We start from the raw sequence: 27,972 nt of genomic DNA, 5'->3' as shown, positions 1-27,972 counted from the left end.
ATGTTTTTTTATTTACCTATTTGTTTTTATATTTTTTAGTTTTAATTGTAAATATATTTAATATAAAGCTATTAATTACACAAAGCATATTATAATATAAAGCGCAAGTTAGCCATCAGCAAGATATTAAAATGTACATTTTTTTGTATCATATTACAGATTATGAGTTATGATTTTATAATATAATTTTCTCTATCGCGGAAAATCCTGAGTCCAATTATTATAGGTAGCTTTATAATTTAATTTAACTGTAAATATTTAATTTAATTTAATTTTAAACATGTTTAACCCCAAAGCACATGCATCCTTAACTTAAGAATACATTGTATATGGTTATGGTTTTTGGCAACTTTTTTCCATGGCCATTAGGATAAATTAATTGCATTTTTTGTATTATAATATGAAACTAATAAACCTATTTTTTCTCAAAAAAAACTTGTTAAATGCACCATCACATTATTTGTGCCACACTAATAATAAAACGTAGAAATAAGCCAACTTTGAAATGTAATTTTTTTTTTTAATATATACCATACAACACCTATTTACTAACAAGTAATTACCTAATAATTGTTCGGCTCTTTTTTTATATTTTTTGTGTGTGTCACTCCGCCTATTTTATATCCGAATTAACACGGACCCAGGTAACAAGTGTAAAACCTTTATATACATATATATACTGCTTTTTATTCATTTTAATATTTTAATCGATAACTTAGTTCTTACTCGTCGTTAAATTTGTATAATAAATAACATTGTACGTTGCAATTTGAGAGTTTAGTTACTTGATGTTAAGGTACGACAACCCTTTTGATTTTCAGGTGATTATAAAAATACATAAATAGTCTCTAGGAATTATAGGGTTGATACAGAGTAACTTCCTACCACGTCTGGATTCCTTAATTAAGCCTTAAAAGGCGGACAGTCGTGTGTGATTCATTCACTGCACTGCACCGTAACAGTACACCACTGCACCGTAACAGTACACTACTGATATTTGATATTTTAGCTGACTGATTTCTAGATATTCTTTATGTTTTAAATCATTGCTTACTAAATCCGTAAAGTAAACAACGCCAAACACTTAATTCTGAACCGTCTAACCTTTAGATACTTCTTTGAAACATAAAAACAAATATACTCTACTTTTATTCAAGCAGCAGCGCTGGCCATTCTTTTTTTAGTCGGTAGATCGTTTGTGATCTGAAATTATTAACACTAATCAGTTCTTAACTGCTTTTCTAATAAATAGTAAAAAGTAAAAAATAATTGTATTACAAGAACAATTTACCAATCAATTGTAGCACATTTAATTTAAAATGTCAATTACTTTGAAAACAACCGAAAACTAACTACAATTTTAAATAATGTTAAACATCTTTAATTTTTGACATAAGAGAAAAGCGTGGGCCCTATTCAACAAAGTTCCTCATAAATTTATCAGATAATATTTTATATTGTACGTTTTTTTGTAATTTAAATTTGGTTTAATATTAGTGTGCGACACATACATTTCATAATACTTAACTCAATGAATTTGGACTTTGTAAATTAACAAGAACCATAAAATACTACATTTTAGTTTTTATTTAAAAATTATTAGTTGTATGGTTCAGGGTAAATTTGCTGGTAAATTAATGAAAAATTTTAATGTTTATTTGTGTCTCAGGGTCGAATCTTCTTCTTTAGTATTCAATCCTGAGATTTGTTTGTAGCTTTTGCTATTTCTTGGGATGATTTATACGGTGGTTTCCCCTTGCCTTCCGTATCGCAGTGCGAACCATCATGGGGTCGAATCATGCCTTTGAAATATGACTATAGACGTCGTCCTCGCATCAGATTGTAATTCCAGCAATTGTGGGTACCTAGTTCCAAATTTTTAAAGATCTATTTATTTTCGATTTCTGGTTTTACACTTAAACGCATGACAGCTAAACCTAGCTAACAACACGGCGACGGACTGACGACCAGTCTCGGATAGCGAATTCGTCAAGAAACCATCTCACGGTGTAAGTATACAGGTAAGGTTTGTTGAAAAGGGATGTTAGGCGTTAGTTCACATTTCAGCGAAAATAATATTATCAATATGACTGTTGGCTGTTACTCTCATATTAATGTTTCTAATGTTATGATAACTATTTACAAAAATAATGATTAATCATATTATCAAAAATACAAGTTAGTTGTTGTTATATTTTATACAAATACCTATATTTTTAATTTTAATTTATTTTTAATATTAATGTATATATTTCGTTGTTTAGAAAGCTAATAAAACTGGTTTTATGACACAGACTTTTTGTTTTTAAGATGATTAATTAAAATAAATTTTAAGTGTATTAATTACATATAATTATAAATTTTTATAATAAGGGCCACAGTATAATAATACTATATTATACAGGATGGCCCACAATGATTTGACAAATAAAATAACTTTTCTTCTAGTGAATATTTTTCAGATTTTTTTTTTTAACAATTTATACTCATTTGCGCTATAATATAGCTCTACATTTTTTATTGCACTTAACTATTTTACTTTTTTTAATTTTTTTAAAAATTTTTTTGTTACATTTTTTTTTAAATTTCAATATAGCCATTTTGTTAAAAGATTTGGATAATTAATTTTTAAGTTACTAAAGGTTAAAGGGTAGGATGGGAGGTGGAGTGCGGTAGAGTAAGCGCTTAGAGCTATTTTTATCTGCACGCATTTCTCTACCGCACTCCATCTCCCATCCTACCCTTTAACCTTTAGTAACTTATTGGTGCTTACAGCGCAAATGAGTACAAATTATAAAAAAAAAAGTCTTAAAAATATTCATTAAAACAAAAGTTATTTCATTTGTTAATGTGTATAATACAAACTATCAAGACTGCGTTTTTGAAAAAAAAAATTATCTTATAGAATTTAATTTATCCAATCGCTATTGACTTTAATAGAGGTCTTAAAATTTAATACTTTTTCAAAAATAACAAAAGTTTCATGTTATGGACTAAGACTTTTTATGCATAAAGCGATTCAATTATTAGTTCTATAAAAACCATTGCACACATATATAAATATACTAAATAAATTTAATGTTTATCCAAAAGACATTAAGGTAGAAATGCATATAAGTTCCATAACAACTTAATTGTTTTTTCAACCTATACTGATTTATAATATAGTATTTGAAAGCGCTAAAAAATGTTATTGATTCAAGTCGTTACATTGTTTATAAAGAACTTGGTGTATTCTGTTATAGCTGCATGCCTGTATTTTCATTTTAGCACTTGCAATTATACATTTGTGGCTTGGGTCTAAAAGTGCCTGTGTCAATTTTGGGCATGTACGAGTTAGTCTGCTAAATGCAATAATTATCCTTTATATACTGTGTTGAAGATGATACTCTTTGAGGCCAAAAAATGAATTACTTATGAAGAGTTTATAGAAAAAAATCCATAGCGCTAAAAGAAAATAAAAACTTTAAAGCTCATTTGTCTCTGCCTGTTAGACCAAAGCCACAGAAATGTACTTTAAGTATTAGGGTAGATATGATAGGGGCTAATCTTCTGTTTTTTTCTAGTAGTTTGTCACCTTTATTACCAATAAGCAATATGGTAATTTTTAATCTCGGTATCGCCCATACTGAAAGGGAAACGCTTTCGCTTTGCTTCACTCCCAGCCTGACATCGTTAATTCATGAGAAAATTACAACTAAATATGGTAATATTTAGGCAATATGGTAATTAGGATAGACAAAATTATTATTTTTAATTGTTTTCTGTTCCTCTTATAATATTATGTTTTTGGGGTAAAACAATATTTCGCTATTTCTTTTAGATTTTTAGATGATGCGATCACTAGTTTTTCAAAAATATTAAATATTAATTTTAAGCACAATATGTTGTTTGCATAAAAAGTCATCAGTAGAATAAGAGGAATAAACTAGTATTTTTTATTTATATAAAAATACAACTTTTAAACTAAATTAGACCATAGAATGTAACGTATATGTAAACGTCAAATTAACCCTTAATAAACTACCCTAAAGACACCCAACAAATATACACAGGGTGTAATGTAAAGTTCTACCGAGCTTCAAATGAGACATTCATGGATACAATAAGTGTTATGGGTACAATAAAAAAGTGTTCATTTTTTTAAAATTTAAAATAGAACCATTATGTCATTAAAAAATTATCTAGCAAAAAAATTAATTCAGATTTGAAATCAAGAGAAAAAATCTTGTTGAATTGATATGTAACATTTTTTTTGGTATCTGGCCACATATACGTCCACAGGGTGACCACAGAGTGGCCACTGAGTGACCGGTATGTGACTAAAATCAACATATAGCATGCGAAACATCGTTTCATGTAAAATATTACTAAGGACACCACTGAATTGAGAATAAAATTCTAACCCAAAATGATATGTCACGTGCCATATGTTGATTTTAGTCACATGCCGGTCACTCAATGGCCACTCGGTGGTCACCCTGTGGACGCATATGTGGCCAGATACGATAAAAACCTTGTTACATATCAATTTAACAAGATTTTTTCTCCAGATTTCTCCAAATCTGAAATTATTTTTTTCGTTAGACCATTTTTTAATGAGATACGAGTTATAATTTAAATAATTTTAAAATTAAAAAAAAATTAATACCATTTATTATACCCATAAAGCATCCCGAATGTCTCATTTGAAGCTCGGTAGAACTTTACATTACACCCTGTAAATATATTTATTCTTTTTTAAACCCATAAAACAAATATTTTAGGATAATATTAAGGGTTAGTTTATAAATATTTTCATAGTTATACTTTCTAAGGCCTAAGCTAGTTCTAATTATTTACTTTAATTAGTTAAAAATAAAAAATAGTAATACTATTTTATACAATACCATCTGTTTAAATATAAAAATTTAATTTTAATTTATACGTAAAGAAAACTAATACTAAAAAACCAAACATTTTTGAAAAACTGATGCTCGTATCCGCTAAAAATAATTTGAAAAATTTGAAAAAATTAGGAAAATTTTTTTTACTCCAGAAGACAAGTGGAACAAAAAAATATAAGAACAATTTTTCGTTCTTCTTTAATGACTACCACAGCTTACCAACAACAATAAACATATTTGTCAAATACCTGTTGGCTGTTGATACATTCACACATAGCAACCTGAAATTAAAATATGGCGCGAGAGTGATTTTTCCTTTTAGATTCGATGCGACAGCTGAGAAGGTATTAGTTTTGCCAATGTGTTTATTTTTTTGGGCCTGAAGTCACGATAACATTTTTGCGTGTGGACCGATTTACTCGAGTGTAGTTGTTTGAATTCAAAAAACTGTTATAAAAAATCGTGTTCTCTAGCTTAAAAATTGTAAATGTTTCAACGTTTTTTAAAATTTGATTCCGTGATTTTTTCTGTTATTAGTAGACCTTACCTTAGGTACATTTACTCATTGCTGACCCATTATCCTTTAGTTTTAAGGAAGTTATTTGCCAATGATTTGACAGTGGTTCTAAACATAATATAAGAAACAAAAGCTACGCGTTGAATTTAAATAACAGTTTTATTTTTAAGAAGATAGATTTTGATTAAAATTCATGGTAAATATATAAGAATGATACTACAAACTAGTATGAAACTAAAATCGAAAACCCTTATTTTCACATATGTCTATAATACCCAATTCGCAGGCTGAGAATGAAAAATACCTCTTGGTTAAAATCCTGTAATTGCGTTTGAAAAAGTTTTTCCAAATTAAAAAAAATTCACAGTATCTAATTTTTACGGACCTAGAACATTTTCATTTTGTATATGTTTATAGAGAATGTAGGTAGAGAAACCGTTGATGGATCTAAAGACGGGCAAATAAAAATGATTAAAATTTAGTAAAAAAAAAATATTTTTTTAGTAAATGTTGAATATAGAACATTTGTATTCTTAGCTCGCTAATGGTTGCTATCATTCACATAAGACATTATTGAAAATCTAATCCATGTTTTAAAAGTAAATTAATTAAGTACAAGAAAGTAAGAAGAACAAATAACATGTTGACAGTAAGTATATCAGATATATTTTAGTATTATTACACGTTCATAATGACAACATAGTGTATAATACTAAGCACAATAAAAATATTTATCATTATACATATCTTTTGGCTATTGATAATAACATAAGATACTGAAGATAATTTTTATTTTTAACATTTAGCATTAAAGATTAAACAAAACTAAAGATTACCTTCTGCTTTATACGGATTTACGTCTAAAGAAGGGTATTTTTACCGATTTTATCGGTTCGCCACTAGCAGCCGTAACAGGTGGTAGAATGGTTTGTGAGGCTGATGAAGTGTGCCGAGGTGGCACCGGAGGTTTGTAAGAGCTGTTGACGGCCATTCCACTCGATGTCTTAGTCCCATATTTCATCCATGGTTGTGTGCGTGGCTGCGATTGTGGAGCGGCTCCCACGACAGTCTCTGTTGTCAAACAGCAGAGACCTTCCAACGTTTGGGGTCTTCGTGCGGGCGTCGCCTGCTTAGCTCTAGACAAGACGTCTACTCGATGTTCCAAAAATTCTAATCGCCGTTCGAGAGCCGCAATGGGGTCCGTTGAAGAATGCATTCCAATTGGGTTTGGTCGAGGAGATCTAGAATCGTACTTTTCTCTTCTTGGTCGATCCATTGCTCTAACTGAAATCAGACGCAATAAATGAGAATTTGTATGTTAACGTATATCTTTTTCATACATTTTTCGGCGAAGGAATTCATTTGCAAAAAAAAAAACTACCGTTGCCAATTTTCTCTCTCAGTTATACTGGTCCCCATCACGTCTTCTAGTATACACTGTATTGTTTATAGTAAAAACGATTTGCCTTCAATTTTAAAAGTTAATAACTCCAAAAGTATTTAGCTAAAACGTGTCATCGAACAGCCAACAGTTACAGTTAAGCCTACTTTTTAAAATAGCTATCTAAATAGCCATTGTATTATACACAACAAGTAAAGTTGGTTATAAAAATGTATTTTTAGCTTCGATGCGTAGCTGACAAAGTATTGTTTTTACAATAATGTGTGGACCCACATATCATCTAAAAAGCTGAACCAATTTATTCATGAAGCACCTCTAAGAAATCAAAATCATACCTGAAAGGTATTTATTGGGCCAAACATTTAAAACGTTCACCACTTCTTCTTTAAAATCGATAAAAACACCCAAGAATTTTACATATTTTTTTTAACATTATTTTTTAAATAATGGCTTGCTATAACTTTTTGTTAATTAGTCGAATGAGTTTCATATTTGTATTGAATATTCTTCCGATGACGTACTATTGATAAACGTTAAACAACCAAAAATATCGCAAAGCCTATTCCCTAGAAACGATATAACTTTTTTCCTTATTTTTCTTTTTAGGCATACTGGATAAACCTAACCAGACCTAACCGATTTAGGACTTAATGTCTAAATAATTAGACTGAAAGTAGATCTAGTATAGGTTAAAAAAAATATTTGATTTTCTTAAAAATCTTAGGTCAAATTAGGTCAATCTTAGGTCAAGAAGAACTAAAAAAAAGAATTGATTTGTGTTACGGTCTGTACAAAATTGCGATTTCTGTCCTCAGTGGCGGATTTACAAGGGGGGGGGGGGGGGTGAATATATAATGTTATATATTAACTTAAATTACATCAATATAATACACTTTTTTAATAAAAATAATGCCTTTGACATACATATTATTTTTCAGGACCCCCCCCCCCAAAAAAAAAAAAAAAATTATAAAAGTCTGCCACTGTCCGTCGTGATCCAACGACTTCATTATAACGTTGAAGGTGCCGGGTTTTGGTTACAGAATTCAAACGCTTTACCCAAAATTACGCACAGTAATACATGAGAATTCTAATATCAATTGCTCGGCCGAATCCGCGACTCTGTCTTGACTGGAGTCTGTATGGTGTGTGTGTGTAAAAAAACTACATAGTAATAGGTTTTAAAATGTATTTTTTTTTTATACAATAGATTTTATTGGATAATAAGTTGGCTCAACAATTATATAGATTTTAAAAAATATAATTAAGTTAATTTTCGAGTGATTCAAAATGATTTTTTTCTTATTATACTTTTTATTTATTTTTAATTAATTATATATAAAATGTAGGTACACTGTAATGTAAATAGTATATGAAAATCATCTAAATACGCGCAAAAATATATTTAAAATACATTTAACACATACTGAAAACATGTAATATAGGGCGCAAAGCAATTCACTTTCAGTTATAACAATTTTTGTACACCTGTGACCTTTCCTGTCCCCACTATACTTTCTCCCAACTATGTCTCACTCTACTACACTTGATTTAAAAGTACAAGGCAATTTTTAAGTATGGTTACTTGATTTCCTACCTAAATATTGTTTTAAAATATTTTTACAATATTATTATAGAATATAAACCGAAAAGATAATTTTTTTTTGGATTTCGGATTTGTTAAGGGGGACAAAAAGCGTCAATTTTTTTTACAAATAAAGACTAAAACGCGAAGTCATTTTCTGAAGTGTCTACCGAACCGATTTCAATAACTTTTGTTTTGTTTTATAGTTTAACACATTTTCTATGGAAGCTAAAAAACCGATTTTTTATTTTTGTGTTAAAAAAATATTTATAAGCATTTTTATTTTTATTTTTTTATAGTTTTTTCTAATACATCTAAATATATTTTTAATCGCTAAATCAAAAATCGGCCTTTTGGCCCTCATAAAAAAAATAGTAAGCTACACATAGAAAAAAAATTTGAAATCCGTCCTATAGATACGCCAGAAAACGTCTTCTACGAAAGTCATTTTTTATCGAACTTTCGTCATAACTCGGAGAAAAATAATTTTAAAGGTATTATACTTATAAAATTGTAATATATGTTCACCCTGAAATTAGTAGGTATTGGTAAAATGGCTATTAAATAAATTTTCGTCAAATATTGCTTATCTTTTGCCCCTTAATAAATAGCGCTTTCCGTTCCCCTTAAGCCCGTAAATCCGGATTCTGAAAAATATTTATCGCTAAAATTAAGGGTTTTTATAAAATTGTTCATCAATAAAAGTTTACTTAAATTATCTAAACCAAACTATAGCTTAATTATTGCATACATATTTAGTATCATATTTTTAAATAACTAAAATAGTTTTAGACGAGGAGAGAGAGTAGGGTTAGGTTAGGTTAGAAGGAGAGAGGAGGGAAATAAAAGGAGAAGAGTGGGGAGGGGAGAGAAATTACCATGTACATGAATATATGATTAAAGTAACTGGGTACTAGACAGCTAAACTTGTATTAAAAATCAATATCATTGGCAAAACGTATAATACGGGAAATTGGGTAACTTGATTGGATGAAATAGAGATAAAGTAATACTAAAGTGCTGCACGTTAAAATATTTACATAATATTATAAAACAGTTTAAATAATTACGAAACATTTGTTTTAAATTTAAAACTTGAATTATTTTCAACATTTATTATTTCAAAATTGTGTACCGTTTGTTAATTTGTTATTAAAATTCTCTCCTGAATAGATAGGCTACGATAAAGTCATATTCATGATCCAATGTTTTCCTTCAGGAAAAAAACTAACGAGGATCTTTTTAATGTTATAACTTATAAGACAATTTTGAAGTAATAAATGTTGAAAATAATTCAAGTGTTAATATTAAAAATGTTTTAACAAATAAATGTTTCATAACTATCTAAATTGTTTTATAATATTAAGTAAATATTTTAACGTGCGCTTCAGGTATTACCTTAAAAGTTACTTCCTCTCTATTTCATCGTTTCAAGTTCCCCGTTTTCCCGTCTTATACTTTTTGCCAATGATATTGATTTTTAATATAAGTTTAGCTGTCTTAATATTATTGATTTTGTATATTACATGCCATATTTATTCTATAGTCTATACTGTAACATTATTCTTGTTTTTAGGCTAAAGTCTGTTTATTTATAATAAATAAAATGTTGTCACATTGCCACCGCTAGGATGAAACTTAAGTTATTAAATATTATTCGAAGTTTATTCCCAACCCTAGCATCTACAAAGTTTATGTCTAAAAGCATTACACAACAACAGAATATCTGATTATACTACCCGATAACTTTCCTTTTGTACTTACGACTTTACATGACTACATATTGTATAGTCAATCAATAGTGTATTATTGACCCTAAAGCTTTTAGAGCTTTGTTACCTTAATTATAATATTGAATAGTTGGAGTGAAACATTACAGAACACAATTTCAATGACAAAGGGTACTATAATATAACGTTCAGTTTGATGTTAACGTAGACATAATAAAATTACCCTACGCGCAATCAGCTTTTGTCGTTATTATCGATAGAATACACTATGGTTACAATAAAATTATAGCAGCCAGTCAAGCAAGTGCACTCACGTGAGTTGAATTAAAAAACACATAATATCCGTAAAAATCTACTCCCCAGGTTGAATCGATATTTCAAAGATAAGTTTCGCTCATAAAATGTTGACCTACCATTACTTCGAGGTTTTTTACTTGTATGCGCATTCATTTATGTAAAATAAAGTTCCTGTTTCCGAAGTAGTGAAAAAATGTTTAATAATTATGTATTGTAGCTTCAATTTTTTTTTTTGTGTCTTCTCCTAACCCGCAATGGTTTTATCGATTTACAATGTTTTGCTGTCTACACATTTGTATTGAAGGTTTTTTTTATTGTGATTTCATTACGTTCACTTATAATAGCTAATAATTCAAAAAATCCGTGACCAATATGCTCCGTCTCCAGTATTTATACCTACTGTGCTGCCTTTTTTTTTTTTTGACGTTAGTACCGGACTCAGACAAATTGTTGAAAATCATAATCCGAAATAAAATACAAATATGACATAAAAAACACAATTTCTAAAGGGCTTACAAAAATTACATAGAAACGTCTAGCACTCGGGTAAAATATTTCAATTGCTTTTTCAAAAATAACATTTTATACATTGCTTTCTTTTCCTTTACAATGATTTTAGATTGCAACCATTGAAACGTCATTCTCATGCCGGCAGTACGCTCTCGCCGAGGCGACCAGGGGCGAGGGTGTACAGCTGCCGGCATAACCTTTGTCGTTTTGTAGGCTACCTAACCGACCTTTGTTAACATAAACTGTGTTTGTCGTTGTTATTTCCCAACAAAATATTTGTATTTCCTCTCAAGGGGTTCGAAAACCTATATTGTTATAATTATTTTTACAATTGAGCTATAAACATTTTTTCTTTCTTGTAATTTATATAGCATATATAAAACTACTTTACTAATAACACGTTAAAATTAAATTAGTCATTACATATTATGGAGAAAATTACAAGCTTTCAATAAAAAAATAATAATAAAATAGGAATTAGTGAAACAGGTGTGGCAAATAGTTATTTTTACAAAAGTAATTTTTTAGCAAATATTCACCATAACACAAGAAAAATTAAATTAATAGGTGTTTATCATTCAATAAGTATTTAAAATTGGGTTCGGTAAAAACAACGTCCCCTCTTACGTTTAACGTCCGTTATTCCCCCGATCGGGGCTTAGACGGTTAAGATTTGACGTTTTTGGGCTTATAGCTGGCTGCCGACCTAACACTACCAAACAAGTTGACCCCAGAGAGAGGTGCAGGTGGTCATTTTGCCCCCCAGACAGTTGCCCGCCCGGAGGAACAAACCGCTAGTGCCTAGTAGCCGAGTTTTGAACCGGCGACCGTGCGTTGATACACGGTAGATAAGGGGGGTACCCTTATCTCACTCCGCCACTCGCCTGCACCACGGGTTCGGTAAAAAAAACGTTATAGCAAAAAAAATAGCCAAGAGTCTAAAATAATTTTAATAGTTAAAAAATACATTTATATGAATAGTAGTTAAAAAACAGAATCGAGTCAAACTACTTGTGTACTTACTAATTGCATTCATTTCGTCTATCGTATTTGTTGCCATGGTTATCCCGATTTGCCGTATTCCGTATTTAACTTTTAGAGCTGAAAGTAACTCAACCTGTAAATTATTTTATCCCCATGTAAACGTCAACCGTAGTAATTATTAATTAACCGAAGTAGTGAAAAAATGTTTTCAATAATGTATGTAAAACGTTAGAATGTTGCAGATATAATGTATTGTAAATAGAATATTTGTAAAAAATATTTTATTCGTACAATGTTAATGAAAAACATTTTTACAATATAAAAGTATGTTTTTATACCGATATGTTTTAAGCTATATTTTACAGCCATTTTTACATAATATTACAGCTTTGATTAATGTTTTAGAATATTATATAAATATTTCTTTTAACATAAAAATAAATGGTCGTATAAAAGATAATAAAATATTTTTTAAATTATTGATACAGGATCATTAACGAATCGTGTTACATTAAAATTTTCGATGAATTACTTTTTTTTAGCTAAATATTTCGAAATTAGGTACTTATTGTATTTAACGAACAAAAACCGTGAATGACGTCAAGTTCAAAGTATTAACACAGAATACATGAAATTATTATATGATAATTTATTTATTCTGTGGTATTCAGGGTACCTTCTAAAAGTTGACAACCCCTTATGATTTATATATATATGTGTTGCATACTACTAACTCAAAATATATATTTATCCAAAAACAGTTTTAGTCATTCTATTTTTACGTTACATCATAGAACTTTTCATAGATAAAATTAATACATTGGTTGTTACTTGAAGTTTTTAAAGTAACCCTCCTCATTATCCACATAATTGACTTGAACACATAATTTTCTTTCTGGTATAATAGAACAACGATTTTATGTGAAGATTTTTTAGCTAAATATTTCTTCGAAGAGTTACTGTAACAGAATTTATGAATGAGCATATTGTATATTTTAAAAAGGTTACTTTACTACTTGGTATATATATTAAGCTAAAAAAATCATTTAGTTTTGTGCACTTAGATATTTAAATTTCTGGACAATATTTCGTCTCGTCAATTTTATCCTCAAACATTTATCCGTGTATTTATTATTTTACCTATTATTTGAAGAATATTAATTATTTAGTGGTACGGTCTATTGTCTAATATCTACGGTACTTTCCTTAAAACTATACTATAAAAGCGAGCTAATTCTTAAAATAATTTGTATTTTTGTCGATAAATATAAATATCTTCAAATAATATTACCTAACCTAAAACTGTCACCATTTACAGTACACGGACAACACGAATGGCGACGGCCAGCGGGCAAGGCAAGAAAAAAAATTGATCGGTTCGCGAATGTGCATATGCAGTTTCATTCCTACTACTCCCAAACATATGTTGTGTTAGGCATGGCTTTTGGTTCACAGACATTGCTGTACTTAAGACTTTTTTTTTTTTATAAAGTACAAACGGTTGCAGCAGTGCTTTTGCCTTGATGGTAGAGTATGGGTGGTAGTCGTTTTACAACAGCTGTTTGTGCTTCCACGGACCATTGCAGCCAATACCGTTTTTATCAACAAAAATATGATGACAATATTACTGATGTATACAATAATAATATTTATTGTATAAACGTAATATCATTGAGTACAATATATACTCAATGGTAATATTATTATAAGTTGTTATCTTGTATCGTAACTTGTATTCACTGTTTTTTTCTGCAGATTAACGATGGTCTTTTGATGTTAAAACTTAGAACCCAGTGCATAGAAATTAGACGTTATATTAGTGTGTTTACTATTTTGTTTATTTGTATGTTTTGAAATATTAAAATTAAAATTAAAAATGTCACAATAGACTTCGGTTAATTTTTTAACCAAGATAGATTTTTCTTCGTTATCGTTTGAACAAAAAATCGCAATTAAAAATGAAGGTAAGCCAGAACCAAAATCACTTATTATAAAAGAATCAAAGTGTAATTATAAAATAGCTGAAATAAGTTTTGATATGGAAACGTATCTAAAAAACGATTGGATCTGTTGATTGGCTGTGAAGTAACTAATAAGCTGTTTTGTTTTTTATGTATTATATTTAGTCGACCAAATAAAATAAGTTGGAGTCAATTATTATCGATAATAATACTTATTGGGGTAAATAGAAGTAGACATTCGACAATACATCAAATTCACCGCTTAACTGACGGAATTGCAGCATCACTAGAAAACAAGCATTACTGTGCAGGCCATCGATAGAGTTTGGCACGAAGGCTTGTTATTTTAATTGAAACACTATATGCCAGTCCCATATTATCTAATCATAAAATCGTATTAAGAAAACAGATACTCTGTAGTACGCCAAGGTAATGATTTTTCAGAATACCATATAATAAATGCAGGAGTTCCTCAAGGAGGCGATTTATCTCTAGATTTCTACAAAGTATTCACAGCCGACATCCCCCAAACAGAAATTAAGTATCTGGGAATCTTATAAGACAAACGTCTTACGTGGATTCCTAATTAAAAAGAAAATGTGCAAACAATAGGTTACCTACACCTCCTTCGTCCTATTCTTACTTACAATCTCCCACTAAACACTATAATTGTGCTGTACAAAACTATCATACGGCCGGTTAGGTCATATGACATCCAAATCTGGGGTCCGGCCAAACCATCTGATATAAGACCAATCCAAGCTTTTCATTCGATTGCTCTGAGGCTGATCACCAAAGCACCGTGGTACATAACAAATCAAAACCTACTTAAAGATCTACGAGTAAACACAGTCAAAGAACTAGCTATAACACATTATAAACGTTTTCATTCAAAACTATTAACACACAACAACCCACTAGTTTCACAAATGTCTACTAATACTTTGCCATCGAACGCACCCCGCAGGCGAAAGTGGAATAGAGATCTATTAACCCACTAAAGGTGTGGCCACATCAAGTCATTCAAGCTATGTACTTTTTATCAACTTATTATCAACTCATTTACTTATTATACTAAACATATTGATCTTAAATAAAAAAATTTTAAAAACTGTAGAACGGTTTTGGGGTTTCTTTAATACAACTGGTCATGATGCCACGTGTTTGTCCGAATGTATTAAATCTGCGCTTCAAGATGTTTTAACCGACAAACAAAAACGAATTATACAAAGTTATGACGGTGCCAATGTTATAAGTGGCCATAATATAACCGGGGTACAAACTTTGATAAAGTCTGATTATCTTTTTTGTGTAGTACTATGTCAGAAGATCGCCTATCCGAATTATCTATGTTGTCAAAAGAAAAAAAATATGAATACCTAGTATTTATAATTTTAATGAAGAGCTTATTAATATGTTTGCCGAAAAGAAAGCACAAAGGATTGAGTTAATTTACAAAAATGTAACTGATTAATAATAATTTATTATTATTAAACAATTATATAATTATTATTATTAAAAAACGTTTCTTTACACGTTTCTACTCCCTGATTTTAAATGCAATTTTACATTTGAAATGCATTTTGGTAACTATTTTGTCCATTTCTGATAATATATTCTTCTTCTTTATCTTTGCCTTACACTCCAAACTACACGGGAGTGTATTATCTCTGTTAATTTATTAATTAATAAAAATTAATAATCACAATAGTTATTATTGTGTTATCAGTTATTATGTGTAGGTACATCTTCTTTAATAGGTTTACAGTAAAATAGCTAGGTATATAAAATTACTGTAAATTCGTATTTTTAGTATCATGATTGATGATAGGTATATGTTTGAACATTTAATAGTTAACAAAAGTCAAAACTGTACAAAAAACTAAACACTTAATAATTAAAGTATAATTATTAAATTATTATTTATTGTATTTATTTACTTCAAGTTTTAAATTACTTCAGAGAGTAACATTGTAACAATTATACAATAAATACCTATAATATATTACTTATTCACAATTTTTTTTTTTGGGGGGGGGGGGGTTAACCCGAACCCCCTGGAAAGTGCGCCACTAGTATAGTGATATAGTAAAATAATATAATAATACTACTTTACTGGGTGATTATTTTATCATGTTATTTTAACCAGTCAATATCTCACTGGGTTTAATTAGTAATTGAATTTTTTTTTTCATATTGTTTTTATACAATATGAGATCACAATTTTTTTATTTCCCCCCCCCTCCCAACTTAGATTTTTTGATAGCAACTTTTGAAACTTAAAAGGTAACGTATATATATTTTATTACATTTAATAAAGAATAATGTATTACAAATTTTGACTGGTCGATAACCAGTTTCGGATAACTATTTTTGAAGTTATAAGAGTTTAAAAGTTAGGATGAGAGGGGAAGTGGAGTTATTTTTAACTGCGCGCATTTCCCAACCGTTTCCTTTTTTTTTTTTTTTTGGGCACGCGATTCGCCAGACGGATCCGCGTCAAAAATTAGTTCACCAACAAAGATCTAAACAGTGTGACAACAACCTGGAAGAACACCGCTGGATTACCTGGCAAAGTTAAGCCTCGAGAGTCTTTAACGAATTATAAGCACTCCCGTTAGCTAGTGAAAGGCAGCAATAGCAATTATCCCGTGTCCTATTTAGCACCGCATCTATTAGTGGAAGTATCGAATGAGGCAAACACGGAATATACATTTTAACTCTGGCCAACGCGCAATAGGATAAACTACCACCCCGCACTACACCACCAGACGTAACGCAGCAGCAGCCACTGCCCACGCCACCCACCTCGACAAACGGTCGACGCTGGAACACAACGATAATAAGCGCTGTAGTCTGCGCGGCTGCCGGTAAACCGTACCTTCACCCCCTCCCACACACACACCACACAAGCATCCGCCGCAACACTAACTGATGCCGCGCCGTTGCGAGGCGAGGGTGTAGCTGACGCGAGTCAGGTGGAGTGGCGAGAGGGCTGGCCTGGTTTGACCCATTGCCGTATTGCCCCATTGACCTGGAAACCGGCAGGAGGCCGCTGCGTTATAACGGACGGTTATTCGCCAATACCGAACACCAATAAACCAATACATTTCCCTGTATACCGTGATCATTTTAACCTAACCGTCTGGTCCAAAGCCCAACATTCAAAAACTCGTTATTGAACGTCCGTCGAAACTATAACTCCCTCCTGTCCGAATCTACGTTGTAATGTTTAATACTAATATTATTATGTATAGCTGCATAAATAATTTACATTGTATTTATAACCTGGGTAGTTTTTTTTTTTGTAGCAAAAAGACAATGGCATCTCAAGACGAAGTACTTAAGCCTAATTTCACAACGAAAAACCATTTTCTAATATTCAGGCAAAAAAGTTAAGAACTTAAATTTGAATTAATAATTTAGTAATTCAACTTAGTCTGAGTGTCTCAAAACTTTTGGACATAACTCCTGTATATTTAGAAACAAGTTTCTAGTGAAAATAACTCTAAAAATATATAAACAAATAGGATTTTATCATTTTGCAGTTACTTTGTAAAATTTAGACTATATCTAGTGTTAACCTGAACTTACACTCGCATAATTATTAATAATTAGTAAACTTAAATAATATTTAATTGGAAAAATAAAATGTATAATTAATATTATAATATTATATATATATATATATATATATTGCATTTAATATTATAATAATAATAAAAAAGTTGTAATTCCGAATTCGATAGAAGATTATTAGGGTTTGGTTTCATTAAAAAAATCGAATTATATCATCATACCGTAAGGTATATATGACTTTCTTAAGGTATTTTTTAAATCACCCACAAAGTTGTAAGAAACACCGTTTTTATCAACTAAAAACTAAACTAAAATTCACGTATTCCGTAATATCTCAAAATTGATAATAATAAAAGTTTTATTTTTGGAAATTTTGTGTCTGAAATTAAAAAAAAAAAATTCATTAAAAATAATAAAATACAAACTGTGTAATGATATGAGTTATTTTAAGCGCTGGCTTCTTTATTTAAATATATGTAAATATTAAATATATTGTATTTTTTTTTTTTTGTATCATATAGTGTGCTGTAATGTGTAATCACAAAAGTAATTAATAAAAAAAAACAATAAGAGTTATTGCCAGAGTTGAACAAAATTTAATGACAAATAAAAACAAATTAAATACTGTTTATTTCACAAAAAATTAAAAAAATCGTATTATAACAAAATATTAACAAGTATCGTACTATTTAATAAATAAAATATTCAAATAATTAAGAAAAAGTTATTATAGACGTACCTTATTTTTTGCTATTGATCGTATTTGAGTGTGGCAAGAATCTGTTGAAAAACTACAACAGCAATGCACTACTGCAACGACACGACTGGTCGGCCAAGGGTGGTTGCACCAGCATCAAAGCCGTCGGCCAGGGTAAGATTCAGCTGAACCACTCTCTCTGCCCACCGCCGTGCAAGTACTAGCGCGCTCCGTGGCAATTTATATTGCCCAGGTCAAGACGAATACAAATAATACTATATTCATTATTTTTAAGTAAACAGCTAAGTGGATCAATATTTTTTTTTTCTAAATCATTTTTAAAAACTCCTATTATTAGAAAAATATATAAAAATGATAATAATTTTTTTAAATAATACAAAAAGTATACCTGTATACTTAATATAGCCAAAAGTAATTAATGAAAAAAATCGTGAGTAAATTATATATTTCACTCAGCAGCAGTTTTTTGTAGTTAAATTGTAATCTTTTACCAAAATAAATATAACATGATATTATTCTTTTTAAACATTTTAAGTATTAAAACATTACGTACCTGGTATACATACATGCTTCGTTTTAATATATGTACATGTATACCGTATAGGATATTAGAATTGAAAGGAATTATATCGAAAAAAAAGACAAGCACAAGTACAGTATCAAAGAATCAGTTTGGGTTTATGCCAGCGAAATCAACTATGGAATCAATATTATGACTTATAAATTATAATATTACTAAATTAAATATTATGAATTTATTATAGAAGTAAATTAATTATACCATCCTTCGACTGAACTATTTGTTTTAGTCATGTCTAAATCAATAAATTCATAACAGCTCCTAACAGATATTTTTAATGACGAAGGTTTTTTGGTACAAAATTCCAAAGTGTAAATTTAAAGGTCAAAAGGAGTTTTTATAAGGTTTGAAGTTTTTCTTTCAAACATTCAAATAAAAAACAACAAGGTCATAAATTTAAAAAAAAATTGAATATCAATGATATTGTTATTAAAAAAATGTATTTATTAAAATGATAATACTTAGTAAAAAAATTAAAAATAAATCTTTTAAAAAAATGTAGTTTAAGGGAAACGGAAAGCGTCAAATTGTATGCGAAAATGACTAAAACGTGATGCATTAACCGAACCAATTTCGAAATTGTTGTTTGTTTACTATCTAATCTATAGTGGCTAAAAAGCCGATTTTTAATTTTGGTTTTTATAATTGTATTAGAAGTACAGTGGCGACTTTTAGAGGGGCCATAGGGGCGATACCCCCCCCCCCCAGACATTTTACTTATTATTTTGTTTTATGTTTTCATTGATACAATATGTATAATATGTATAATATTATATGATCGAAGTTGATAATCAACTGATAACGCAATTATTACTATATACTATAAATATACTGTCAATTTATATTTTACACTTACTGACAACTTTTATTATAATTGGAGTATGTTATATATACCAAAAAATATTGCATCCACCCAGGCAAAGTACCAAAGACGCCACTGTAGAAATGTTTATAATTAAATATTTTATAATTTTTTTTTTAACTATGAATCCAATTAATTTTCTCTCATTTAAAAATTGGCCTTTTAACGCCCATAGAGAAAACAGTAAACTTCACATTAATAGGAAAATTGAAGTCCGTCTTATTAATACGCTACTATAAAATTACATTATGAATTATTTTTTTATTTTTAACTTCCGTAAAAATTGAGAAAAATAACTTAAAAAGCTATATAACTAGATAAAAATAATATTTGTACGCCTTAAAATTAGTTGGCGTGTTTAATTTTTTTTTTATATGGCTACTAGATCAATTTCTACTAAATATTGCCTGCCCTTGTCTCGTTAGTAAAGAGCCCGTACCGTTCGGTCAATGGAGAAGTGAGGCGTGTATTTATATATGTTTTCCACCCACAATTATTGTCCATACATTTTTCCTTTTCTCGTTTTATCTGATAATATTAATTTATAATTCTCCATTATAAAAAAAACATATTTTATATTGTTATTATTGGTAACTGTCAGCTAAGCAAAAATTAAAATAACGAAAAATATGATATTTGATTTAAACATCACACAAAGATGTATTTGAAATATATCTATCTTAATAAAAAAAAATATACCCAACAGGGAAAATATGTAGGTATCCAATGAACTTAAATGTACTTTAAATTATATTTTCTATTTATTTTAGCTACAATTGTCAAATGAAACCTAAAATTTAGTTTAGTGTTCTCGACAAGGTGAGAGAAGGGCTGTAATACTATTATTTCCATCCACATACTTCGTCTATAACACAAAAATTATTTATTCTATTACAAACCAGTCTTTGATTTCACTAGGTACATTATTGTTCTATACTTAATGGGCGAATTAAATATATAGCTAAAAATTTGACTTCTAAAAGTTATCTTCAACAATTATCGTTTAAAATAATACCTACTGTAAAATTGTTTTGTTTTAATTTACTATAGTAATTGTAATATAAGTTACGAATACAACTTTCTCCACTTGCTAAAACAAATCGAATTGAATTTGATGAAAACACTAATAAAACTGCACTGGTTGTCAGTAGAATAGGCAATGAATTGGTTTTATTTTCTTAGCATGTCTTTACCATTTCAATATAAACAAAATTAAAAACATTTCATTTTAACGCGGGTTTTCAACTATTTTTATAATATCTGCGATAAGTTTTCTTTATTATTGATACATATATATATGTATACTATGTGTATATATTCCTTCAGAAATCTCTTTTACCATTGAATTTGTCTTTTCATTATAAAACTTCTAATACAATGTTTATATTTTGTATCTGTTTGTACTTAGTTGTGAAAAAGTAGTCAAAAATGACAATAGCAACCGTTAGCCCCCCCCCTGACCCTTTCAATAGGTCTTGTCACCAGACGGTTGGCGGTCAAGCACCAATATAATAAAACAACATAAGTGGTCTTGTGCAAAATGACACAACCAAACGTTATCCAACTAGTCTAAAACAAAAAAGTATTGAAATAAATATAAAAAGAGAACACATGCACTGGTGACTGGCGTGACACCGAAAATATTTTCCGTGATTTTATGGTTTAGTTTTTCCCGTATTTCTACTGTCAGTGACAATATAGTCCGTAAAATTACTTTCCGTGTAATAATTTTCCGGGTTTTTATATGCGTCCTAAACAATAATTGAATAAACAAAAAAAAATTTAATAGAATTGTTGTACCGGCCGGTGTACTACTATAATATAGGGTGTCACGAGTTTACCAGAACTAAGTCCGAAATGTCTTGGAACTTAAGCAAGAAATTCGTCGTGTCCTCAACGAACTTGATGGGGCAATGTGTGATCGAGTGATGGTAAATTTTATGGAAAGAAAAATCGCCTGTAGGGCTAACAGGGGGGGGTCATATGCCCGATATTGTTTTTCGCTGTTAAACCTAAACTTCTCCTGAAGAGAATGATATATTTGTTATGTTTTTTTAAGAGAAACAAATTTAATTTTTAGCAGATTTAAATCCGGCGTTCTTTTTGAGACACCCTTTAGTAGATTGGTTACGCGTTTGTTTACGTTTGCCGGCGAACTCGCGTGATAAGCTTCACGGACCCGGCGGTCACCGGTCGCCCGTGTGGTAAGGTGAGGTGAAGTGGAGGGGCGGCTCGGCTGGTCGCCGGCGGTCGCCTATGTGGTGAGGTGAGGTGAGGTGGAGTAGAGGGGCGGCTCGGCCGGTCGCCTGTGTAGCGTGGTGAGGTGCGGTAGGGTGGCTTGATCGGCCGTCGGTGGTTACTTGGCTATTGTTTGTAATGAGTCGCCGGCCGGTTGTATGACTAGGTGTGGGGAGGAGGAGAGGTGTTTACCGGGCGGCCGTGTATACCGCTGATGCGGTGGTACTGCCGTGGCAATGGGGCGACTAATAGACAATCTCGGGCATTTTATTGAAATGTAAATTATTATTGAAATGTGTTCTCAATTAGTTGACAAAGCAGATTTTACTTGCCCCAATATTTTCACATGAAAATTTACCAAACAAACGAATAATAATGTAAATAATGATATTCATTAATCTGATGTAATGGACATTTTTTTTGAGTATTTAAAAATATTATTTTTAATTTAAATTTCTGTAATAAAATTCTAAATGATTTATAATAATTTTATTTTACATGTTATGTACTACTAATAATTATTGTACTGGTTTTAAAATAACCTAAATTACCTATCGAAATACAAAAAAAAATAAAATAAAACTATACAGATTAATTGTAATCAACATTGTTCAAATTGAGTCAAATAAAAATTATCAACTATTGTCTGACTGAAATAAATTGGAACTGGCTATGAAACTAGTAAATTTGATGATGTTTCTGTGATTGGTGTGTCCGACTTTATCCGACCTTTCAAATAATTAACAAAAATATGAGATAATTGTAATGACGCGATACGAAGTACCTGTATGCAACTTTATTCTGTCACGTCACCCGCGTACACAGCTTTTTACTGTTCCTGTGGCTAATGTAAACTTGTTGTGACTATTTGTTATTCATTTGGATGAGTTTCGGATATATTTTCTTTGCAGAATCCAAAACGTCGACCTATAACTATTGACGTGGATATATCTGAAACTCATTATATGGTTTTTATGTTATTTTTTTTAAATTTATATTGAGAATATTGAGAAATATGTAAATAGTTCTCAAAAGTGATATATTATATTGTTAAATACTTTAATTATTTTTAATGATAAATAATGTTAAAATATAGATTCTGAAATGTTATTTTATACTTTGAGACTAATTTGTTATTTTAATATTGTTTTATAACATAATCTACCAAAAGTACCTAATTGATAAAAATGTGGTTATTATAATATTGCTTTTTTGTTATATTGTTAATACTAAGAAATATGTATTATTTTGTTATTAAAATATGTTACAAAGATATAATATGGGATTCAAATGCAATTTATTTGTTTTGTTTTTACTAACGAAAAAAAGGAAGATTAATACGTTGTCATTAACTGATTTATCTTGCAAATTCTACTTTTGAAGTAAAAATTCTAGAAATATTTTTTCTTACCGTATTAGATAGTTAGATTTTTCTTAGGAAAGTTTTTAACTGAGGACACATAGCATATAATAAACTAGATTTCTAACTAGTGATAAGATTCTAAGTCGACGTCCGCCATTTTTGTAGGATTTATGTGTGTATAAAATAATATATATATATATGATTCTCTGTGTACATTGTACAATTACGTCACTTATTGTTAGCAATCTAGTTTATTACATATTGACACGGTCGGATATTGCCATCACCACGGTCTGGACTATTATCCGGACCGCGATGACAATATCCGACCGGACCGCGATGACAATATCCGACCGGGCCGTGCTTCCCTAATTGCCCATTAAGAGGGCGTCTCACCGGTGATTTTCAGTGGTAAAAACATGTTTAATCAGACTGAAAATAACTCGCTTAATTTTGGTTTTAGAGTAAAAGCACCCATTATAAAGTTAAAAGACAATAATATTCCGGAAGGCAAGACGGTGCGATTTTTAACAAAATTCATTTTTTGAAAAATTACAGTCATTTAAAAATGTTAAAATAGTCGTTATTTCTAAACTATGTATTGAGCGCTATACTTAGAAGAATGAAAAAAATGTACCGTCTTGCCCTCTGAAATATTGTTCTCTTTTAATTTTATAATGGGTGCTTTTACTCTAAATTCAAAATTAAGCGAGTTATTTTCAGTCTGCTTAAGCAAGTAGAGATGAAAAAACATTTTTAAATCGCTTTCAAGGGTGCTGTGATAGTCCAAAAAATTAATTAACTACCAAATAGAGTCTTAGTTATTGACTAATAATTACACATCACAGTTTAACCTTTAAATTAAGATTTTGTAAAAAATTGCCTATACTTTACTCCTTAAAAATGGGCGGTGCGACGCCCTATTAAGCAAAACCCCGGCGCAGCTTATCAGCAAAGGTGACCGCCGCCGGCGACATAAATACGGCCGTCATCGGACCGCCGTCAATCAGTTGTATTATTCAGTATTTTGCCGTTATTCTGATAATCAGATGACTATTGTCAGTTAGCCGGACGACGCACAGTGGTCTGAGAATGAAATTTAGGTGGCAAAAATAGGCCATTAAAAATGTTCAAAATATCAATTTTTTTTTAGGATCTCATTAGTATATGATTATGATTTCAGCTTAATAACATTTTTTTAACTGCAGTTATAGCCAAGTGAACTAAACACATATGGTTTTTTTCTGTTATTTTGAAAATAAAAATGCCGATAATTCATTAATTTTTTTTGGCTATTGAAATATATCAAATAAAAAAAATAAAATGCTTACAACAATACATTGTTAAGTAGAGTATAAAGATTATAAAATAAAAATCATTTTTTCTTTTTTTTAATTTAAGTCCCTAACGGTTACGAATCATTTTTTTTCAAAGACTTCAGTTTACATTTTTTCAATTATACCCTAAGCCCAGTATATGCATTTTATAGAGAAAGTTCTCAGCAGTAAGAATATACAGGGTGTTCCAGCATGAAAGGTAAGTAATAGGTGATAGAACATCTGGAAGATCCCCAAATAAGCCTCCAATTTTCATTTTTTCGATAAGTCAAAAATTGAAGATTTCGACAGTTAAGTAAAAGAATAATGACTTAGGAAAAAAAAATTATTTCCTGTTATTCAGTGCAAAAAGTTAACCTTAAAAGAGGGGTCACATCATTTTCAGTTCCTTTCGGCCCCTAACTCAAAAAATGATAAGAGAAAAATGATTAGAGACCAGAAATAAACGATAAGTGATAAAATATGAATGCTAAGACATAATTGATAAGAGAAAAAAGAAAAGAAATAATTGGTAAGAGATAAATTATGAGAGATAAGAGATAAATGATAAGAGATAGGTGCTAAACGATAAGAGATTAGAGATAAATAATTAGAAACAAGAGATAAGAAATAAATAATAAGATATTAGTGATAAGAGAAGAGTTAGGGGCTGAAAAAGACTGAAAATGACGTGACCCCTCTTTTAAGGTGAGCTTTTTGCATTGAATAACAGGGAATAATTTTTTTTATTTTTAAGTCATTATTTGTTTACTTAACTATCGAAATCTTCAATTTTTGACTTATCAAAAAAATAAAAACGGGGGGCTTAGTTGGGGGTCCCCCAGATATCCAATCACCTATTACTTACCTTTAATGCTGGAACACCCTGTATAATTTTTTGCAACCCGCAAAAATCATATTGTCATAAATAATGTTGTTTTTTGTTGAGAAGTGCGGTTGGGAAATGCGCGCAGATAAAAATAATACTACACTCCACCTTTCCTCCTGCCCTAAACTTGAAACTTCAATAACTTCAAAAATAGTTATCCGAAACTGGTTATCGACCAATCAAAATGTTTAGTACATTATTCTCAACTTAAACTTAAGTTAATAAAATATATACGTTACCATTAAAGTTTCAATAGTTGCTATTAAAAAAACTAAGTTGGGAGGGAGGTAATAACAAAAAAAAAATTGTGAAAAATTATATTCACATTATATAAAAACAATATGAAAAGAAACATTTTATTTCTTATTAAACCCTATGAGATATTGAGTGGTACATGATAAAAGAAATCACCCTGTAGACCTAAACATAACCTTAAGTCCCAAAATCGTCGTTCAACATTCAACATCGACATGATAAATACTTTTAGTAGTTAATTATTTCTATTAATTAACTATTCTTAATAGTTTTGTATTATATGTGGGTACTACTTTTTTCATTAAAAAAAAATAAAGATTATTGTGGCAGATAGAAATTCATTGTGTAAATTATTAAGAAAACTCTTAAATTCAATTTCTCTAGTGTTTAGGTAAATCAACCTGCATTTAATCAAAACTCTACGAATAACATCCTTAATAAAAAAAATGCTTATCTCTCTCTGCCATTGTTGTAAAATATATTTTATTGGCATTTTTAATTCTTTCATTAATAATATATCGAATAATCATTTTCAGATCTAGATTTGATACCGAATATTTTCTTTATAAAAATGTCTTAACCCCTTGGCAATTCTATATTTTGAACATTTCTTTTTCTATTGAATATTGTCTTGGCTATTGGCTTTTAGAAAAGTAGTATTGTACGATGAAAGATAAAATAGGAAATTAATAAAAAAAAAATGGAAATGGAAAAAGTGATTAAATGTAAAGGAGATTACTTGATGAATGGGGCGGATGAAAAGGGTTTTGCCGTTTTATTTTATACGAGCAAATCTTGGTCTGTTCTCTTATGGGTCAAGTCAAATTTTATCTCCCTTTTTTTCAATATTTTTAGTTGACAGCGCCACGCCAGTTAAAATAATATGTGTATAAGGTTTGTTTGTGCTACCCCGGGTTAGGCTATCCAAAAGGACCGATGAAGTACTACACAGTCGTGTGTATACTGTGTATACATATTTGCATCGCAATATAGTGCTTCATTAAATATCTAACGATTGTGTTTAATACGTGATCTTAAGAATTGTACACTCCCGTCGAAATTGAAATTAAGGCGGATCATAAAGGTACATCAAGGGACGGATAATATAGTCTGAGTTGTGAGCTTACGGACATCGAGTGGAACAAAACTACTTTGACCAGTCGTTAAGTTGTGTTAATTGCCTTTGGAAAGGTACCACTTAGACGTTGAAAATAACGATTTGCAAGCCGGCACTGACTGCGGTCATGATGGAAGGTAACCTCATTAAAATTACGATAACACTAGAGCTGCATTATGGTTCAAATCGTTACATTATATAATAATAGGTAAAATATTATTGTTTTTTTTTTTTGTTATAAGTACGCGCGCAAGTCGAGTGTAACGCTAATCGTTGTACAGCTCACTAGTGGATCGTGGTTCTATTAAGTAATAGCCAAACTGTTGTTTAAGGCTGCTTGAACAGCTGTAATATTTCGTATTGTTGCCACTTGTATTATTTGATTTCCTGTGTATGTATTAATTATTTGTATTTCTGTATGCGTGTGTGAATTTTAGTAATATAGGTTATAGGTAAGCGGCTCGCCCGTCTGCGTTCTCCGCGTTCGCTGTAAGTTTTATACAAATTTGTTTTATTCGAATTTTTTACATCGTTGCGACGGCCAGAAGAATGACGGTCGAGGGAGGCTAGTGACGTCAGAAGGACCGACCTAACCAGCCTTTGCTGAGTTCATATTAATATTTACATTTGTTGAGCCAGAAGGGCTATTTTTTTATATACTCTATTGTGTATATTTTATTAATTTAATATTATAACAGCAACATATTATTAAAATTCTGTGTTACTATTTTTTATTAGATTAAAGGTTCCCACGCTTTTCTTTTCAGACAAATATTAAAGACGTTTAACATTATTTAAAGTTGTAGTTAATTTTCGGATCCTTAATAAAAAAGTTAAATTACCGATATTGTAAAAACCTATGTAATATTAATATATCAATGTGTAGGATATTGTTCTCCTTTTGATGAGGAAAGTTGGTATAGTTCGCCTCATAGTTGCATCAGTGTACTATTTATGGGCAAGCTACTCAAAGATATAAATCCACTAGTTAGAAAGTTACCTAGATAACCATTGATTATATTTGGTAAAATTGTAAATCCAATACTCTTAAAGATAAAGCTAGTTAACGAAAGTTACAGTATTGATTCAAAATATTCACAAATAGCAAACTATTTAGAAGCAAAATGATAACTAATACAGATAATATAGATAAAAAAATTAATCAAAAAAATGTAAATAGAAA

The 27,972-nt window shown here is 30.1% G+C and overlaps 1 protein-coding gene across 1 annotated transcript; it reads right to left on the bottom strand.

The window, feature by feature from the left end:
• Nucleotides 1-6,217: 6,217 nt before the first annotated feature.
• LOC126845102 (uncharacterized) lies at nt 6,218-18,263 on the bottom strand. The gene is made up of 3 exons (XM_050583665.1): nt 18,191-18,263; nt 11,951-12,044; nt 6,218-6,687 (listed from the first exon to the last, which is right to left on the bottom strand). Exons 2-3 carry the CDS (start codon nt 11,985-11,987, stop codon nt 6,248-6,250), a joined length of 477 nt encoding a protein of 158 aa, XP_050439622.1. The 5' UTR covers nt 11,988-12,044; nt 18,191-18,263; the 3' UTR covers nt 6,218-6,247.
• Nucleotides 18,264-27,972: the final 9,709 nt, after the last annotated feature.

This window comes from Adelges cooleyi, unplaced genomic scaffold (genome assembly GCF_023614345.1).
Source record: "Adelges cooleyi isolate 19-005CV unplaced genomic scaffold, UGA_ACOO_1.1 ACOO_flye_CR_arks_rails_tigmint_CR_PRNA_671, whole genome shotgun sequence".
NCBI lineage: Eukaryota > Metazoa > Arthropoda > Insecta > Hemiptera > Adelgidae > Adelges > Adelges cooleyi.
The sequence above is the reverse complement of the archived record's forward strand: the minus strand, read 5'-3'. Positions and strand labels throughout refer to the sequence as shown.

What these genes read in the sequence shown, in the direction of transcription:
- LOC126845102 (XM_050583665.1), bottom strand. Translation starts at nt 11,987, where the DNA reads ATGGCAACAAATACGATAGACGAAATGAATGCAATTA. An exon ending in AGACGAAATGAATGCAATTA is followed by an intron (nt 6,688 to 11,950) that starts GTAAGTACACAA and finishes GTCTGATTTCAG; the next exon opens with TTAGAGCAATGGATCGACCA.